We start from the raw sequence: 20,607 nt of genomic DNA on the forward strand, positions 1-20,607 counted from the left end.
CTTTTTGGATGGCTGAGCAAGTTGGTAAATCACACAGATTTCAACACACTGTTATTACATGAAATATAACTGTGAGGTCAGTTCGGGTCGCTGGCTCACCCTCAGCCCCACCCAGATCCATCCAGCCATTTAGCTCCGGCGCCAAATGCTTCGCAACCTCTGGAAATACCTTTTCACTGAGTGCTCTGTTTCTGCCTCTCACCCCTTTCTTTGGGTTGCGTAACTGCTCTTGTGTTGTATTATTGAAACGTTTGGCTCTGATTAGTGCAGCAGATGAAACGGCTAAATGCTAATGTGTGATTTCCCAGGGGGCCGCCTGGCTTCATGGGCTGCAGGTGTTTGCAGAGAAGGAGGGGGAGGAGGAGGGCTTTTAAAGCGCATCAATGCCAATTACACCCAGCATTGTTTGTATTTTATGTTACTCATCGGGGCAGGTGAACACTCCAGGTTTGCCTCTCAAGTATTTTTGAGGTGCCTGCAATGCCAGTTGGTATCGGACCCCTCCTCCTCCCCTTCGCCCATGAGGTGTGTGAGCTATTAAAATCAGTCACGCATTAAATATGAGAGATGTAGGGAGCAGCAGAACCTCTCCTTGGCTCTGCTCTTGCGAATAACATGGTATTGATTATCTTGATGGACGCAAACCCTCCCACATATCAGCCCCAGGTCACAGATCTGTTGTTTTCTTCACAATAAGATCTGTTATACCTGCGCATTCATTCCAACAGCTAAGCATCACGTGTCGAAGGTGATTCTGCTTTGCATTGATGTTGAAAGATGTTTTTACATTTCTGGCTCAGGAGGAGCACTGAAGGCTTCCAGCTGTATGATATCCCGTGAGCAAACTGAGCTGCCTGTAGGATCATGCAACCAGGGTCCAAGGTGAGTAACTCTTTTACTGTCCTGTTTCCCCCTGCCCCTCTTCTTTTTAATCCCCCCCACATCTCTATCCTTCTGGGATGGATTCCTCTTTTTTTCTGCTGTGCTGAGCAGGCAGGCAGCAGCGCTGAGCCTCCCGGCTTCTTTTCTCTTCTCCTTCATTTAATTTTTTTCTACAGTACATCGCTGCAGATTTATCACCTTGTGCCGTTTTCCTCCCGAAAGCATCGGAAAAGCAGGGGAATTATTCCTGGGTCCTGACAGGGGAGGCCTCAGGGTGGTGGGGGCAGGGGGAGGTGTTGTGAAGAAAGAAGGGAAGGAAGGAAGGAAAGTGGATGCTTGAGACGGGGTCTGAAAAATGTGACTCATGTAAACGCTGCCGAAGAGAAAAGGGGGGATGAGGATAATTGATTCTGACGACCCGAGTCGGATGGCGGTCTACCCCAAGGGGGAGACGGTGAGCGGATCCCAGCCAGAGTCACTATTGTAGGGGGGATGGGACAGGGGACGAGATGGGGGTGGAGGTGGAGGTGTGTTCTCTGTCTGTGTGTTTCATACACACATAGTCACTTCACTTTCCATCTAATCCAACACACGGTCTCCCCAAAATGCACTGAATCTAGACCACCGTCTTTAATCTAGTCAATCTAGTTTCCATTACACATCATATATGCATGAGCTAATTAACCTGTCAAATCTGAGAGGGAAATTTCCCCATTTGTCTCTTTCTTGTTGGGTGGGAGAGAAAAGAAACAATGGGATGATGATGGGCCTCTGCACTTAAATCTAAATCTCTCTTTTTCTTACTTGCACAATTTTATTCAGAAGAACCTTCTTCCTCTTATTAGCCCACGCCCACGACTCCTTGGAGCCAGACTAAATAAATTAATTACAGATTCAGATGCCTGCTTACTTGCTAACCTTGTTAGCTTTTGCACTACAGCAAACAGAAACCTCCTTGTTTGAGTGTGTGTGTCTGGAATGTTTGTATTGATGATTGTTATATCTGTGTGTGTGTGTGTGTGTGTGTGTGTGTGTGTGTGTGTGTGTGTGTGTGTGTGTGTGTGTGTGTGTGTGTGTGTGTGTGTGTGTGTGTGTGTGTGTGTGTGTGTGTGTGTGTGTGTGTGTGTGTGTGTGTGCGTGCTCATATGAAGGGTCCGTTCGTCCTCCAGCAGGCTTGATTCATTTAACCTTATGTGTAAGAATGCTCAGTAAATGTAGGTTACTGCTCAGGCAGACTTAATTCCCCAAAGGCAAACGAGAGGCATTAGCATCCGGTTATTTCGCCACGTTCCCCGGAGCCAAGATGACTCCAGAAAGATGCTCTCTGTCTCCTTTGAATTCTGTTGGACACACACACACACACACACACACACACACACACACACACACACACACACACACACACACACACACACACACACACACACACACACACACACACACACACACACACACACACACACACACACACACAATGCCACACATTCAGGTAGCAGAAATAGAATCTGATGTGAGAGTGAGGAATGAGGACAGGGCAGTGTTAAATAGGCCCATCATTACAGAATAAATGTTTGAATCTCCGGGTGAGCTGCTTGATTGTATTTACTCATCAGTTGTGGAGAAAAATGGAATGGGACAGAAGCATATCTTTATGACAGATCTGAGCATGTACATTAAGTGTGCCGAGGTTCAGACTCTGATTTATATGAGGGGAGAGGAGAGGATTGGAACAGATGGCAGGAGTCCCCCCGGGCGAACGGCGCCTACCCCCCCAAACACTGGGAGCTCTTGACCATCTGGACCAAACGCCAGTGAGCAGCATCCCTGTAGCGGATTCCTCATCGAAGCAACATGGAAAAGGTGAGGTGGGCTCACTCGGAGCAATGTCACCAACATACTGTCCATCAGCTCCATGTGAGGATAAGGTGTCCCACATATGGGGTGCAGTGACCAGATCGACCCTGTGTCTGTCGGGTTGATCCGACTCACCGGATGGAGAATGTTGCTATGAGCCTACAAATGGCCGACTATCCCAATCAACATCCTCCTTTTCCACTAACTGTGTGTGACGATATTAAAAATCTATGTTGCAATGGGAACAGGAATCAACAACAACCTCCGAGCAGCAGCCTACATACTGAAAGAGGCAAGTTTTCATAACGATTTGGATCTTGCAATAAGGCAGACCTGCTTAATTCTTTTCAGTCTTTTGTGGGGATTTAGTTATTTTAATTCCAGAGCTCGCTTCTCCACATGCAAATGTTCCACCCAACACAATTTTTGTAGGAGAACCGTTGCTGCTTCCTGGCTTAATTCCGCCCAAGACAAAATACAAACAAGCCAGTGTGCTTATTCCATCTATAGAAGAATGATATATGGGTGCAGCCAGATAATTCTCTAGCGTTGGCACAAGTGGCGATTCATCACGACGTCACCAATTGGTTTGTGAACGGCGGTTTTGAAGCCTCAAAAGTTCTGCATTTCAGACGTTGCCATCTTGGTTTTCTGAATCCAGATATGTCCTAATTTTGAAGAGCCAAAAAAGAGCAAGGAGTGGATCTACATGTGCTGGAAACCTGACTGCACCAGTAGAACAAGCATGCTCCAAACATACCTCCATTTGAGGCCTAATATCTACTTAATTATGGACTTATTTTCAGGAGGACCACCAGAACACTGATCAGAAGGAATTGATGCAATTAATGACACCATCATGACTTGTGGGGGAAAAAAATTATTGACTTTGTATTTCATGAGAAGTTGATGCTTTTTTTGGGAACCAGCCGCTCGTGGCCCTCAGTGGTATTACACGTTAAGGAACTTTTACATTGACTTCACTTTTCAGGCTCGGAGACCACATCCAGTTTCATATATACACTCTATGAGTTGGAACAGCACGGTTATGATAAGTCCAGCTATGTAAGACTAGGTTGATTTTTAGCGGATGCATCAGGTTTAGTGATCTGTTGCTGTTCTTGTACAGAAATGAATGAAGTGCTGGGTTGGAGGTTGAAATGAAATGTAATCAACTAAAGATGAAGCTTGTCATGAAGCAAAGGTCGCGTTTATATGACCGGTCTTGGAGAGAGAAGTCTTGTGTTTCTGAAGGAGGATAGATCTCCTCAGGACTCTTAGAGTTTTCCGTCCTTCTGTGGGTGCACTTTCTGGAATGAACCATGTGTAGCCGGAGTGGTTGGATAAACCTGCTTCTCTCGCAGAAATAATGTCTCACCCACAAATCAAAAGCATATTCTTGACTTGGCTCGATTAGCTGTGCCGTCATCTCTCATGCTGAAGAGCATGCGACTAGTGGAGCCGGAGACTGTAGTGTATCGTGTAAAGGTATTTGATGTGAACCAGTTACTGAGCTTTCAGCACAAAAAAATCTCATCCTTCAGCATGTTGAAGGTTTAATTCTTATTGAGTCAACAAAATGACATTCTCAAACAAAATGGTACATCTGATTCACCTACTCATGGTTGGATCAGCGAGGTCAAGCCTTTTCCGTAGTCTAGGGCTCTATACTGTATTTGCTATTAGTCATGCATCCTTGTTTATACTAGCTAATGATTAAAACACGCTTCTCCACAGCAAGAAGAAAGTTTCTATTCAATTATCTAAAAAAGTGCTGTTAAGGACTGAAGAGGGCCTCCTTCTACGATGCTGTCATATCCTCATATGATATGAAGAGGAGGAAGAGGAGATAGAATTTGATAGATTGGACATTAAACACATTATTTGGCTCTATCAACAAAGTTTGTGCCATCTGACATCCAAACAGATCGAATACAATGTTACTCTTTTAAGACATGTGACTAAGTGCCATTTAGCCTGATGAGTGGAATTAGCTAGCTGCCCCAAAACGCATTTAATTTGATCAATTTATGTACACACAAGCTCAACACATTATGACATGTCACAGGAGGAGAACAGTATGACATATATATTATTATTATTATTATTATTATTATTATTTGGCATATGCATAGAGACAGGATCAGAACATAGATAGTATTTTATTTTACTCTGTGATGAATATAGCAAAATTACTATCCTGTTACAAGTCTAATGATTCCTTGTCATAATTTTGTCAGAATTAGAAACATCCTGTTTCAATGAGAGGCTAAAAAACTAGTTAATGCAATTGGTACCTGGAGGCTGGACTATTGTAATTCCTTGGTATCAGGGTGTCGCAATAACTCTTAAAAGCCTGCCGTTGATCCAAAATGCTGCAGCATGAGTACTAACAGGATTTAGCAAGAGAGAGAATTTTTTTTCCCATCTTGGCTTCTCTTCATTGACTTCCTGTAAAATCAAGAATACAATTCAAAATTCTTCTCCTGATATACAAAACTCTCGAAGACATCTCGTGTAAAAGATCTTATAGTAACATATTATTCTAATAGAGCACTGGCATACTTGTGGTTCCTCAGTTTCCAAAAGTTGAATGGGAGGCAGCTTATTTAGTTTCCAGGCTCCTCTCCCAGTATTGGTTCAGGAGGCAAACACCCTTTTTACTTTGAAGATTATGCTTAAAACTTTCCTTTTTGAAAAAGCTTGTAGTTCGAGCTGGCTCAGTTGATCTGGTAAAGGCTTGTGGCTGTTGGAGTCATCTTATGATGCTCTGTTGCCTCCATTGCATCTTATTCCTGCTGGTATCTCTGAAGCTGCATGTTTCTGATCTGTGTTGTCTGTCTCCACCAACCTTCCCAATATTTAGTATTTGTTGTCTCTATGCTCCCCTCACCCCAACTGACCATCTCTGAGACTAATTCCTTTCTTTCTGTTAAAGGGGAGTTTTTCTTCCTAACTGTCGCTCATGTGGGAATTATTAAATTGTTGATTTTATCTATAATGTTATAAAGTTCTGTTCTGAAGACTTTACTATTCACTGTCCTGAGATGAATTACATTGGGAGTTGGCTCTATAAATAAAATTGAATGTAATTGAATAATGAAAGTCTTCACCCACACTATTATCCCCACATGCACATTCTAGATAGATAGATAGGTAGATAGATAGATAGATAGATAGATAGATAGATAGATAGATAGATAGATAGATAGATAGATAGATAGATAGATAGATAGATAGATAGATAGATAGATAGATAGATAGATAGATAGATAGATAGATAGATAGATAGATAGGTAGATAGGTAGATAGATAGATAGATAGATAGGTAGATAGGTAGATAGATAGATAGATAGATAGATAGATAGATAGATAGATAGATAGATAGATAGATAGATAGATAGATAGATAGATAGATAGATAGATAGATAGATAGATAGGTAGATAGATAGATAGGTAGATAGGTAGATAGATAGATAGATAGATAGATAGATAGATAGATAGATAGATAGATAGATAGATAGATACTTTATTAATCCCCAAGGGGACATTTTTTTCACTACAGCAGCATTTATAGATACAGGAAAGAAATAAAATAACAGTAAAAATTTTTTTTTTTAAATCAACATCAAATATATGAATCAACAATTACTCTGACAACAACAATGCTCCATAATGTGGTATTGCAAACAAAGTTCTATAAAGTCAGGATCCTAAAGCACCATTTTGGTAAAGAATGGTGAAGCCTGCATCCTCCATAGGTGGCTCTTCGTCCTTTTTCTTGGCAAAACCACTAGATCTGAGTCCCAGTTACCCCATACAGTGTAGCTGTGATGTACCTGCGTCTGCTTATCCTCCTGAGGTGTCTCCTTCCCTGCTCCATTTAGAGCCACAGCCCGGCTCGGATCGATGCCTTTCTCCAGCCGCCCGCCATCAATTATTCACCTGATCAGCACTGCTGCTCATTAGATGACTAATCTGGGAGGGTGAGGAGAGATGGGGTGCTTTGAAACCTGAGACCGAGAGGCAGCAGGGATGGGAAGGGCAGATCACATCTCCAGATCGAGAGAGAGAGAGAGAGATGGAGGGAGAGGGAGAGAGAGAGATGGAGGGAGAGTTCATAGATGTGGGATTACCGATTTGTACATCTAAGTCCTGACATCCAGGAGAGTTTATAAATCTTTGATGAAACCATAGAATCACTTTGATGAATGTGCACATGTATCACCAACATAGTGCACGTGCTGATAGAAGCTTCATGGAACTTAGTGTATTATGACAGACTGGCAGCAGAGCGTGCATCAACAGTGAAAAGTGAGAAAGGAGGAGTGGAGCTGGCGTTAGCCAAAAGATTGCATGTTGCACTCACATTACACCCCACCTAAGTTGTTCACAAGAACATCTGTGGTCAGTGTGGGTCACATTTTTACTGTCCCATAAATCTCCCACGGCCTTTTCCCAGTGACGCCAGCTTTGTTATTCTAAGTCTCCCTGCCTGTAGTTTGGTGTTGTTTCCACCCTGCTCACTCGGTACGTCAGGGTCAAATGAAAGAGAGACAGCTTGTGCAAGAGCTGAACAGGTACACACAACAAGTAAGTGCACTTCTTCTGACACAAAGACATCAACGTGTCCAACATTGGTATCTGAACAGGATTAAAGAAGCAGTGCCACTGTTTATTGCCCACTTTTGTTGCTCAATCTCAACACTTCCAGGCTGTGGTAGTGTTGAAGGGGGAGTAGCTCAAAGACCCAAAGAAAGAAAAGAACCAGAGAAAGAAAGAGAGCAGCCCCCAGATCTCCTTCTTTCCCACTGATCATGTACAAGTGAGGTTGTGGTGGTGGAGGGGGGGGGAGGGGGGAGGTGCGGCTTTGATCGCTGCTGTCCCCCTGAGAGCCACATTGAGGTGGGAGTGCAGTGTGATGGCTGTGGTACACGTTAGCTCTGATTAAAGGGAAATATGCATCACCGTATAGCGTGTTCCTTTTTATCTGCTCCTGCAATGTGGTGTGATGGCGACGGTAGATTGGGCCCCGGTATGTACTGATGTGGCAGCTTTATCTGTGTTGGATCTGAAAGGCACCTGAAGTTGAGTCACTCATTTGAAACCTTTGAGTGCTTGTAAAGTAGTTTGAAGAAGTTGAGGAGCTGATGTGAACCTCACTGAGGTTGTTTTGTGTTTTGGGGAGCGAGTGTTGCTTGTTTGAGTAGCAGCAGAAATCACAGCAAAGGTGCCCTTTGACCTTTGGATACAGGGTCATGTGCCTCCAAATCAATTAGAGCTGAGGACCTGCATTTCACACAGGCATGGTGATGACTAGCAGGGCTGGGCCTGCATTTAATTATGACAGCATGGAAACTAATAGAAAGTCCATTGTGGGGCGTTCACTGTGTTTGTCCCTCTCTGTTGTGTGTGAACGTGTTTTCTTCTTTGAGTTGACCCTGCAAAGCAGAAAAAGTCAGGCAACGGACAAGATCGGTACTAATGTTATCTCCATTCATTAAATATGAAGCCATCACAAGACAGCTATTGTTTCTGTGCTCCTCTCAGAACATGGCAACCTCCTCTCAGCAGTCTCTTAGAAATTGCCTTCAACCCACATCTTCTCCTGTCATGCTGCATTTTAAAAACACTTTTTTATAATGCAGTATTTCGTCATCATATGCAGTCAGTCTAGTAACAGAGACAGTGTGATGTGCATGAGGTAGCAAGTCCAAATGGTAGCAACATTTACACATGCACACACACACACACACACACACACACACACACACACACACACACAGGTCTGAGTATGTGACAGATGGGAAGTCTATTGGGAGGGGAGGAGTGCAGAGGTGAGGCATATATGTAGGCTCCTAAAGGCCCTTTGGCTAACCTACTTCGCTTGACCTTTACACACTACACATGCACAAAACCTTTGTAGAGTGAAATACAATTAATGCCATTCTCTGAACTCTTTTGAGAAGTACATGGTGACTCTTCCCTCCTGTCGGCCTCAATCCTTGACTCAAGCTGTTGTTCTTGCTGCACGTGGCTTCATTCTGTATTTCTGCTTTTTAATAAAGCTGAAAAGCAGGAACGGAAAAAAGTTCGCAGGAACGGAAATAATCTAGTCACTTTAATTTTGCAGCCCAGACTGTAAATATACAACCTGAGTTACATATCAGTAAGGTACCACCTGTCCTGTCATCTTCCAGTACAGTACGCTGTCAGCGGTAGGAGCTCAGCTAAAAGCACATGGCACGTTCGAAACTGCAACTGAAAGTTGAACCGTCATTCCTATTTTCAGGATGAGTGAACTGAGAAATTCTTAGGCATGAAAAACCACATCGATCGTTTTAGGGGAAAAAACGTGGTTTAGAAAAATATTTATTAAAAAAAGTTAGTTTTATTGACTGATACCAGCTACCATAAATAATGATAATACAGTCAGTGGTAGGTAATGGAATCAGCACTTTCAACTATGAATACCATGATGAACTCCCCTCAAGTCTGAAGTCCACCTCTACTCAAACTTGTGTTTTGGTAAAACGTTACTTCTTGTGGATGTTCGGCATCACTGTTACAGACTGGTGTATGTACAGAGTTGGACAATGACTCTTGGCTGTATTTATTTGGGCATTATCCCTGCTACATTTTCTGCAGAAAAAGGAATTGATGAACTCGTTTTCACTCATCAATTTTGTTTGGGGGGGCTGTAGACAGCTTTGTTACTGGAGCCTTCACAAACTCCTGTAAATGAAACTAGCCGAACAATTTTCAGCCGGATTTACTCAGACGGACTATAAGTGGACTTGAAAAGTCAGGCTAACATTAAAGGCCTTAAACATTAAGGTTATGAACAACCCGTAATGCAAAGCTCTCCGTAGAAGACCACAATTACACATGTAAACTCTCTATTCAAAGAGAATATCTGAATCCTTCAGAAAATATGAGTCCTTACTTATATTTAGGCCAATACAGTATCCTCTCTGTCCACAGTGGTACAGAACTCTGCATGAATAATTGGAGAGCTTATGATCATTTGTGAGCTTTATTTACTAATTCAAAGGTGTTTTTAGTACAAAAGTTCAAGTTTTTTTTAAACTGCCTAAACACTAAACTAAGCAACATATTAAAAAAAAAAAAAAAAATTACAAAAATGGGAACAAAGTTAAATGAATTTCCTCAGACTGCCCCGCCCAAACATTCTTATGCACTGGGCTTTAGCAGAACAGCGATTGGGGCAGCATGCTTCTTACTATTGGTGTGGTCGTGAAGGGCCCCTTCTCCCATATTTCCATAAATCAATAGTCTACATTTGGTAGCCAAAGCTCTTGAAATTTGTATTTTTCTGCATGTTCACTTTTGTAAGCAGCTACAGTAAAAAGCACATCTTGACTGAAGTGATTGTTGATGAGTGGGAAGGATAAAAACCACTCAGGAAACACGTTAGATGACACTACAGTACATTGAAAAATATTTCGTGGAGAATATTACGTTTTGATAAATGGCAACTCAAATTTAAATATGCTACAACCAAAACTCCATGATATTCCATGAGTTAGCCTAAACAATTATTAAATCCCCTAATTTTCCATGTCTGGAAAATACTTTTTATTATTCCCTAAATTTCCAGAAATCCCATGACCAGTGGGAATCCTTCTGACAAACCTGTAGGATCAGTTGTAAGTCTTGAGTTTAAATTTCCACACAGCTGGACACACAACAATGTGTCAATGGTTAATGGACCTTGAGGACTTCTGTCTGTATGCCATCATAAGGAAACATTACAATCACAATGTCCTCAACAAAGCATATCTTTATTCTCATAAACATCAGGTTCTTCAGGTACATAAACAGTCACAAGCACAAACACTTTTTTTTCGGACACAGTCAACATATTAAGTGAGCCAAACACATTATGTCACCTAATGTGGGATTTTTCACTTTGACTTGTGCCGACAGTCATGTATGTTTCTCATGTAACTGAGGAAAGAAGAGACTGACCCTTAATTCTGTCACTTCCTGGTTTGTGATGAGGGCTTGAAAACAAAGGACAATTCACCGATGAACACTCAGACCTGGCATACAGTGAACGGTCCGGTGTACAGTAGCAGACCCACATCAGTGCTTTGCCCTTCATTTACAGTCCTACGTTTTGTGTCAGACACATAAGGACAGCTCCACATGGCTTTTGTTGCAATGATATATGCATCTTGTTTCTCTCCTCCACTGTGACACAACAAAGCAGCTGATTCACTAATTACTCTATGTAAATATATATATTTTTTCTCAATATATCTGTATATTCTATCTGTAGAATAAGTCTATAATAGCATATATATACTTTTGGTAGGTTTTTTTCTTTTTCTTTTTTTTTAAACATTCAGGTACATTCACTTGACCCTGTGATCTTTTTTTCTTCATATGAAAGATAAACACAGACAAATGTTAACAGAGCTACTTGCCATGTCGTAATGGCCTCCCAAACGAGAAACAAGACATTAAGCATCCCCCAAAATCAGAAGCAAACATAACAAATGTCTCAGTGCTGGTTCTTTAAGGACCACTCGCAAGCATAAATATACTAAAAGACCTCTGTGTTAATCTAGAGTATAAAATAGCATATTTTTCTGGACTTGACAACAGTTTATATCAACTCTAGTCAGAGTCTGGGTGCACACAATTCCACAGGTGCGTACATGAGCTGGCAACAACAGGTAGGCAATTCAATAATGTCCTTTGCGTATTTACTAAATCAGCAAACAGTATTCTGTCAGTGGTTTAAAATGCTTAAATGCAAAACTCACTTCTACAATCACTAGTGAATAGACCCTTGGCATATCACAGAATACACATATAGGCATTAATCACCAAGCCAAGAAGATAGAACTCGGCCTACAGAGGAACATACCAATGATAAGCCACATTACGCATGAACACCGATTTTTTTTTTTCAGAAGGCCACACGGATGTCACTTGGGTGCTGGTTAGGGAAGTGCTCCTTCATGGGTCCAGACAATCAGACTGTGGGGTGGGAGTTCAAGTCATAACTGGAAAGCTGGGTTTTCCGTTCCATGGGCAGTATTACGTCAAAAGACTGAAGATACGGATTTCTGTTAACCTGTACTAACCCAAGGCCAATGGATAAATTCTCAGCCAGTGTGATAGTAGACAATGCACTCCTGTAATGAGACTCAGTCCTCCCTAATTGAAGAACATTTGCTCACGTTCCCATAGTGCTATCTAGCCATGCAGATTTGGTAGTTTTCAGTGAAGATGTCAACTTTGAGATTTCTAACTCCACCCACATGAATGGAGGTAAATGGAGCATTTTAAAGGATCAGTGTCAGGTTCAGGAGGATCCATTGAGAGAAATGGAATACAACATTAATAATTACATTTCTATTAGTGTATAACCACCTGAAACTAAGAGTCATTGTGTTTTCATTACCTTAGAATGAGCCCTTCATATCCACATAGGTAGCGGGTCCTCTTTCCCGAAAGCGTGCCATGTTGAACCGCCATGTTTTTAAAATTCAACAGGAGAAACAAACCAAACACTGGCTCTAGAGGGCCTTTAGCTACCAAAGATTCTCCTACCTGCTTGGAAGAGGAGGCTGAGGGGTGTGTCATTTATTTCCATTGCCCAACCTCTCCACTAGATGCCCCTAAATCCTACACACTGCTGCTTTAAAAAGTAAATTATGATTCATCTTCAAGAACAACATTTGGGCTTCTCTGTTGATTTCGGAGGCCAGACACAAAAAACCTGCAACAATACTTCAATACTGAGCGAGGACCTTTGTAGCATTTTATCTCTGTTCTGACTCTATATAATCAATGCTAAAAGGCTTTATAAATTCATTAAAATGAAAAAAAAAAATTATTCCAACAGATGATCCACAGAGTGCAGGCATAGAAGCAAACAGGTATCAATGGTACAAATATGTCTTCTGAGTAAAGTGAACTTGTTTCCCTGATGCCAAGCTAGGCTAACATGTTTGCCACCCGACGGTTTGTGAGCTCATTAGGCAGGACAGCTTTAACTTTCCTTTTTCAGTAACTTTTTGTTCAGTAGAGTTACACTTGAACAGAATGCAGGAAAAGTAAACAGTAGAACAGTAGAGAGGGAAATAAGGAGAGCATCTCGGAGGACTATCGTGACATGCAAACAATGAATCCAGCAGTTCACCAACTTAATTCTGCGAGTGGTCACTGCCACCGTGGTTCTGGCCGCAACATGTTTCATTTTGAAAAGTGAGTATCACATCAAAGGGATACTGTTTCCTTAAAGAGATGCTTCCCTTTTAAACTTTTTGAATGTGATGCTTTATTGGGTTTAGTTTTCTTAAAAAAACAAGCTAATAAAACCAAATTATCTGCATGGCCAGATAGATTAAAGGGTAAAATGACCCTTTAACACTTTTACTGTCAGCTAGGTAATAAATTACCGTCAATAACATTAAATAAGTAGTAGAAAAAAAATCATCTAATTTCAAACAGGATATTAAATACATACGTCCAAACAAAAAAGTCCAAAAACAGAACAGTGCAATCAAAATGACATGAGAAATTAGATTGTTTATAAAACTGGATTCTCTGACCTACTGAGAATATCCCATAAGAATTGTAACACCAAGATCCATTTTCACCATTGAGTTAATATTCTTTTTTCTTTTCTTCTTATTTGGACTAGGTCAAATGTCTCAACTGGTGAAAGATGAAACTAGCGTTAAAAGCCATAAGAGAAACTCTCTATCCCTGTGCTGCTGATTGTTACGACTGAGTGTGTGTGAGGAGGAACCACAGTGAAGGGCTCCGTGCCCGTTCAAGGGCTAGGCTGGCTAGTGTGGGCTTGGAGCAGGAGTGTCCAGATCCCCTTCTGCCTCACCCTCCTGGCCGGAGTAGGAGCTCAGCGCATCCCACAGCAGGCCTGGCTGCTCACAGTGGTGGCGACTCCTCCAGTGCTCCATAACCACCTTTTTAGTGTCAAACACCTCACTGCAGAGCACACAGTTAAAGGCTGTACCCGCTGCAAGGACGCCGAGGCCTCCACTGCTTTCTGGTGATGAGAGACTTCCGCTGTCCTCCCCCTCCCTGGCACGGTGGTGGGACATGATGTGCCTCTTAAGCTTGGAGAAGGAAAAGAACTCCTCGTCGCAGCTGCCGCACTTGACCAGGTTGCGCTTCTCGTTTAGTTGTCGCCAATAGTGGGCGGCGTGCTTCACTAGCTCATTCTCAGCATCACGGCCGCCCCGCGGTGGTTGGCCCTCGTGAAGTCGAATGTGGACCTCCTCTCCGTGCACATACAACAAATGCATCTTCATGTCAGCAAAGGTGGGGGTGATGGCCTGGCAGCGGCCACATTTAATTTGTAACTCCACAGGATCCTCCCGGTCCTGTTCATCGGATGGCTCTGGTGAGTTGGCTCTGGTGAGAAAAATAAGAAATAACGGTTATATACAACTTTGTTATGACTGTTTGGAAAAGGTTACCTCGTCTGGCAATAAATCGATATTTTGAGCCATTCGATTAATATGTTGACGTCTGAGCATAAAATCTGCTACAGGGTGAAGGTCACATATTCGTTAGTTATCGCATAATAATCTTACCCTTCCATAGACACGTCATCCTCATGATGGCTGATTGATGGCTCCACAGTCAGCACCACCTTGTGGACCTCTCTCAGGTGACTGAAGTACACCCCCACATATCCAAAGGCTTTGTCGCAGAACTCGCAGCACAGAGAGCGACGTGGTCGTACCTCACAGTGGTGAAGCTTCATGTGTGTGCTCAGGCTACCCGAGTGAGCGTACGCTTTGCGACAGACGGGGCAGCTGTAGGGCCGGCTGTTGGTGTGACTGTTCATGTGGCTCTGGAGGTGATGCTTGAACTGGAAACAGCGGCTGCAGGTGGGGCAACGGTGGAGCGGACGGCTTCCGATGAACAGTCTTGAGTGGGAGCCACCTCTCAGGTGGAGGGTTAGTGGAGCTGGAGGGGGAGGACAGTCCAGAGCCTTGGTTGTGGTAGTGGTGGGGAGCTGATGTCCGAGTAAGAGCTCCTTTTCTTGGCCATCTGGGGTAATGCCAGGCAAACTAACCAGTTGGGGAACTGTCTCCATAACCAACATGGGCTTGGGTCGGATGCTGCGGTATTTCTTTGAAATATCCACTTCCTTTGGTTTGGATCCAGGAACAACTGCTGGTGGTTTCTCAGGGACCCTTCTACGGAAGAAAGACAGGGACCTCTTCTTTCGGGCCTCAAAAGCTAAGATGTCTTCCATTGTCTTTCTCTTCCTTCCTCTCTTCTTGCCAGGTGATTTCTGGAAGGTTCCCAAAACAGGCATGAGTGTGGTCTTGGCCTGCGGCTGTAGAGTGGAGTTTGGCACCTGGTTGTGACTCAAGGCTTCAGCTGTCTCAAGGATCTTGGATGTAGTATCTAAGGGGCTTTTGAGTCCTGTGGGGCTCGAGAAACCTTTATTCTCTGGGGGCACATTGCTAAGCTTGGCAGCAGGGATGAGGGTGCTCTTAATTTTAGAGTAGGGCAGAATGGGCAGTTTACCCTTAGGTGGGGATGGGATAATCTGGACTGCTTTACTAAAGATGGCCGGGGACAGGACAGTGATACTATTCTGGGGCTGGGCTGCAGCTGGCTTAGACTGGCACAGCCTCACTGCTGTCTTACTTTCCTCTGGGGAGTTTTTGACAGAAGCAGGAGGGTACTGAAGGTTCTGAATAAGGCCAGTTGTAGCAGGTCGTTCTGAGCCGTCTGGCGTTCGCTCCAACTGAGAACCTGGATAGAGGACAGCATTGTCTGGTAGAAGAGCTGTGACAGAAATGTCAGAGGAGGCTGGGTCGATGAGAATTACCTGCTCTGAAGGCTCCTCTTTTGGCACTAAGGTTTCCTTTGTGTGCTTGGTCTCTTGTAGTTTCTGTGCCATTGATGCGCCACTTCCCACTGACTTGGTTTGCACCGTCAAGGGAAGCTTGTGGGCTGTGTTGACCCTAGCACCTAGTGTTGGAGATCTGACCTTATCTGTGGTCCCCTTGCTCCTCACCGGCTGATATCTGGGAATGGGTAGCTTGAGGTTCTTCTGGATTGACGGACTTTGTTGCTGTGAAGCCTGAGAGGAGACAGAAGGGGGCAGTGCCACCAGGGAGAATGTGCCATCTTGACCTGCTATTTGCATCAGTGCATAGTTTTGGGTGGGCACGATGATGGAGTTGGGACTGGAGGCAGTGGAAGCCTCAGGGAGGGCTGACGGAGGCTGGCAGGACAGGACCGCAGGGGAGGGGGCGGGCACCACAGCCGGGGCCTTTGGAGCAATGCTCCGAAACTGAAGGCTCTTCATCTGAAGGGCTGGATTCACTTTCTACCAACTGAAAAAGAAGAACAAAAACATTCGTATCGGTTACTGCACTGAGGCAGCTCACCCTTTCCAGTCTTAAATTGCCCTTAAAACCCAAACCCTCAAGTTTCCATATCAACAATAATGGCAAACATTGCGACATTGTGTGTGGCTGCAGGCTTAAATATGTTCAATCTAACATACTTCACAGGAATAACTGAAATGGCAACATGACTTCCTGGTCTGTCTGAAGCTGCTAAAATCATTAATATAAAAGTAACCTTTCTGCAAAAGGTCTCCATTTTGTTTTTATGGTTCCAATGGTCAGCAACCCAAACAGGACAGAAAACACAATGTCAAAAATACAGGCATTTGCACAAGTGTGACAAGCTGTCCTATTACCCATGCCTCTCTGGTCCCAAACAGCAGACTGCGTTTCCCCCAGGCTAAGGACAGACTGCCCCCTTTGATATGGGCTCAGCATGCAGCCATGGTACATGCTGAGGATCTGCAGGGGGCTCCTTGTAGCCTCCCTCACTTCCTGGAAGGATCAGCCAGTGGAGCGTGAAAGCTGCCCAACGGCAGGATCTTTACCAGATGAAGAGGGGCTCCCCTCTCATCTCTCCTTCCACTGACCAGCACTGCAACCCGGCCAAAGGCAATGAGGATGCCCCTGAAAAAAAATCCCTGGATTTACTTTATCATCCCTTGTTCACAAATAACATTTCATGGTGTCCCAGTGGGGATGAGGCTTTTCCACACAGAGTTTCGCCTCTCTGCCTGTGTTGATACAAAATACGGCTGAACTCTATGGGGAAACTATAACCTCAGAGTGAGGTTTTAAACAAGGCTTTATTATCTCAATCTACCGTACAGTTTCCAGCCATCAATCAAAAGCCACAGGTATGGTTTTAAAAACAAAAGCCAAGTTCCCTTCATTTATATCAATACAGTATCTTTATATCAAAAGGAGGGAGAGATTACAGTGGAATGCTTCAAAGGGCCTAATTGTAAACAGACTCCAAGTTTGAATTTCACATTATGACCTGACTTTCAATTGCAGCGTTTGATACAGGCAAAGTTCCAATTGCACTCTGCAATACTAATCAGCATAAACTGCAACAATCTGGTGGTGTTACAAAAGGCCAATATTCAACAAAATCATTTCTCAATACAAAAATCACCTCCGTATGCTGAAGGTGATTTAATCATTCAAAAGAAGGAGAGAAGAAAAACTGCAAAGGGCATATTGTTTAACAGTTGGAAGTGTTTCTGTGCGGAGATTATTTATACAGTACCCCTACCGCATTACGACTCCATAAAACCGGAGATATTCCTCCTCTGTGTGGATAGTTGATCCCAGCTTGACTGTGACTCCGGCTGCACACACGGTGGAATAAAACTGTGGGATGTGTGTTCCTCTGGGCATTTTAAAGAAAGTGGAGATTAGGGTAGAGGCAACGCTCGTAGGAGTTGCAAAGGTCAAAGTTTTTCACAGTGATAAACATATCAGAAAATAGCCCAGTATGACAGTATCACTGTGTACGGTATTTCATTATTAGTAGTAGTCACATTGTTTAAAGTGCCATCAGAAATGTTCTAAATGAATTATCAAAAAAGTTTGACAGTTTTCTTGAGGTGCGAGTTATAAACGGGACACATACTTTAATCTGCAAGGAGGGATTTGTGAGAAAGTTTGATGTGTTTCCTCCTTTGGGGACACTGCGTCCACGTTCTTTGCAAACTGGACATTTGTCCTCGAGGACAAACCCACGTTCATTTATAAGATGTCCAAAGTTATCCCACGTTGATTTTAATCACTTTTTCGAAGGGTGGCGATGGTGCTCAGTTTTGTTTTCTCTGCAGCAACTGTGTGTGTGAAACTCCTTTGCAGAGTCTCACAGACAGTGATTAGGAAAGGTATACCGGTGTACCGCTGCAACACTAAATGCTAGTCGAATTATTCTACAATGTGAAAATATACAGCTGAAAACAGTGGATGGAAAGTTGTGTATCTACAGCTGGAGAAGCAGCCAGTAGGTGAGTAATCCTTCGGTCACAGACAATTCAGCAGACATCACCTGACAGCAAGACACGCCCCACAAAAACAAAATATGCTTGTCTGTTCGTCTCATTCCAACTGGAAAAGTAGGAGCAGTGGAGCAGCTATCCTGTTTCAACTTTAGTACTTGAAGACATCTCATATTTAAAAGAGCCATACAAATTTGATATTAGACAACAAGATTAAGGTATTATCATTATCCTCATTATTCGACCAATATAGAAGATAAGACAAGATGCATGTGATAAACAGAAGGCCTGTCCTCACAATTCTTTCTCAATAATACACAAACTACTGTTTGCTGAGCTAGAGTTGCTGTTTTACAAAAGTCTGTACACTGGTGTGTTTGCACACACGGACAGATGTGTGATGATGACATGACGATGACAAATTAACTTTGATTTTTGGACAATGTAGGGATGCCGTGAGAAGCGGTACTTTGATACCAAGTCAATACCCGTATTCAGAAAGTGTCAACTAAACAATACCAAGAAAAAGCTGCTGAGAGCAGCTGTACGTGTAACTGATACAACATCTGGTAAATTCACAGAACAGACTCACACGACTCTCCAGAGGCCTCAAAGCCACCACTGTAAGAAACATGTAGACTTTGAGCTTTACCTCAGGAAGTACGCTGGTACAACAGGTGAGTGTCTGTGATTATGACACGGCCTCTGGCTACGACTAGTAATTCACCATACTGAATGATGATTGTCTCCTTTACTGGTGTAGGCAACAAGGCAATACTCACATCTGAAAAAGTCTAAACATCTTTCACATCTCTCAGCTTTCCTGTTCTCCTTCCACGCTCTCCGCCTAGTATTCCCCTCTATGCGTGTCCATTCTATTTATACTGTGACTCACTTTTTGGGATGCTCCTCTCACCGTGTGCCTCCATCTCCATAATGAGATTTTTAACAACTCTCTACTTCTCCAGTTCAGCCACATGGGAGAGGGTAGAGAAAGGGGGAAAGATGTGAGCAAAAGGCTGCAACGGTAGCGGTCAACTTGCCCCGTCATCATTCTCTATTCTCCTCAGGTGGTTTTTGTGGTATTTAAGCACAGAGAGAAAAGAAAGCGAGTGGAAAAAAGCCAGAGATGCTTAAGAGACAGACCTGTAAACCTTTGTCTGTTCATAATGATGGAGACATAGCAGGGAGAGCAGTGGAGACAGTATGGTTAAAGGCAGACAAAACAAAGTCTATAATCACATCAAGACATTGTAGTCACTCTGTATAATTTCCTCCAGTATGGCATTTTAATATATTTTCAAAATAGGGTAATTTATTTTGTTTGTAGTGACTCAAAGGATTTGCTCACCATCCAAGAACACAACAGGCAGCAATGGTATAAAAAAAAAATAATAAAATAAAAAAAAATATATATATATATATAATTTTCCTTTAAACAAGTAAATATCAGGGCTGTCTATGCCATTATTGGTATTTATGAAGCCACACAAATTTATAAAAAGTTTTCAGCCCCCTTAAATTTTTGCTTCCCGATATCATAAAGCTGCCGTCACCATGCTTCATCACATGTACTGTAGTAGACATCGCTGATGAGCAACACCTGCTTTCTGTGCGATGTAGTGCTTCGATTTCATCGTTTAACTTTAAAAAAGCAATTTGACAGAAGAAATTCTAAACCCAAGTGAACCCTTTAAATGGTATTTGACGAGTCCGTGAGGTTTGGCACTCATCATGTCCTCTGTGTATCCACTCTGCCATCAACGTCTGACTGACTGAGTGCTTCGGAGATGGTTGTTCTCCTGGCGGGTTTTTACAATCTCCAAAGAAAACATCTGAAATGCAACAAGTGGCCAGAATGTCTCTTGGTCAGCTAGTTGGCTGAAGGACTCATCTTGTCTGACTGTGCAGTTTGGCTTGGTGGCTCCTCTCTGCTCCCCAGACTCACTGGGTGGGTGGTGGAATGTGACTTACTCATTCGCTCATTGGAAAACTTCAAAGCTGTTGGAGATTCAGTATCTTTAGGATATCACAGCAAACCAGGCAGCTCAATAAAGCTCAAATTAGAGTGCCATAACAAAGGCTCTCAATACTTTGACTTTCATGTGGTTAGCATTGATGTGTTCCCTTTGCAATTATGGGTTATTTTGTGTAGACAAATGAGCAAAAGGTACATTTAATCAATTCAAAGTGAAACGGTCTGAATACTTTCCACAGCCACTGTAATGAACTCACACACCAGTGGCCTACATGGGTTAGAGGACACTTCGGGGTGCTGCTTCAGAGGTTCAACATGTGGCTGCAAACCTGACTCACTTTAAATGTAACCGAGACCTGCAAGGCCTCGTCTTCTCTCCAAGTGGGAATAACACAACAAGGCTCGGAGAGAGATGCACGGGGAGGTCACAGATGCTACTCAATCTGCAGCTGGATTTGAAACGCCAACCGCTCTAATCTGACCGGGGTCAGAGGTCAGGGCTAAGGTGACGCAAAAACCTAGTTTC

General features: G+C 43.1%; 1 protein-coding gene across 2 annotated transcripts in view; it reads right to left on the reverse strand.

The window, feature by feature from the left end:
* Positions 1-10,522: 10,522 nt before the first annotated feature.
* Positions 10,523-20,607, reverse strand: part of znf438 (zinc finger protein 438) — a 46,478-nt gene continuing 36,393 nt past the window's right edge. Inside the window, exons 1-3 of one of the 2 annotated variants that reach the window (XM_069698065.1) lie at positions 16,475-16,920; positions 14,337-16,103; positions 10,523-14,154 (exon numbers count right to left, since the gene is read on the reverse strand). In XM_069698065.1, the coding sequence (XP_069554166.1) occupies positions 13,569-14,154; positions 14,337-16,075 (2,325 nt within the window). In that variant the 5' untranslated portion in view covers positions 16,076-16,103; positions 16,475-16,920 and the 3' untranslated portion in view covers positions 10,523-13,568. Of the gene's footprint in view, positions 14,155-14,336; positions 16,104-16,474; positions 16,921-20,607 lie in introns of those variants that run through there. The other variant, XM_069698064.1, reaches the window with a different exon arrangement.

The sequence above is a fragment of the Brachyistius frenatus genome, unplaced genomic scaffold, assembly GCF_029030835.1.
Source record: "Brachyistius frenatus isolate BFR_SWC_R1_liver_20210118 unplaced genomic scaffold, ASM2903083v1 Contig_25, whole genome shotgun sequence".
NCBI classification, from domain to species: domain Eukaryota; kingdom Metazoa; phylum Chordata; class Actinopteri; family Embiotocidae; genus Brachyistius; species Brachyistius frenatus.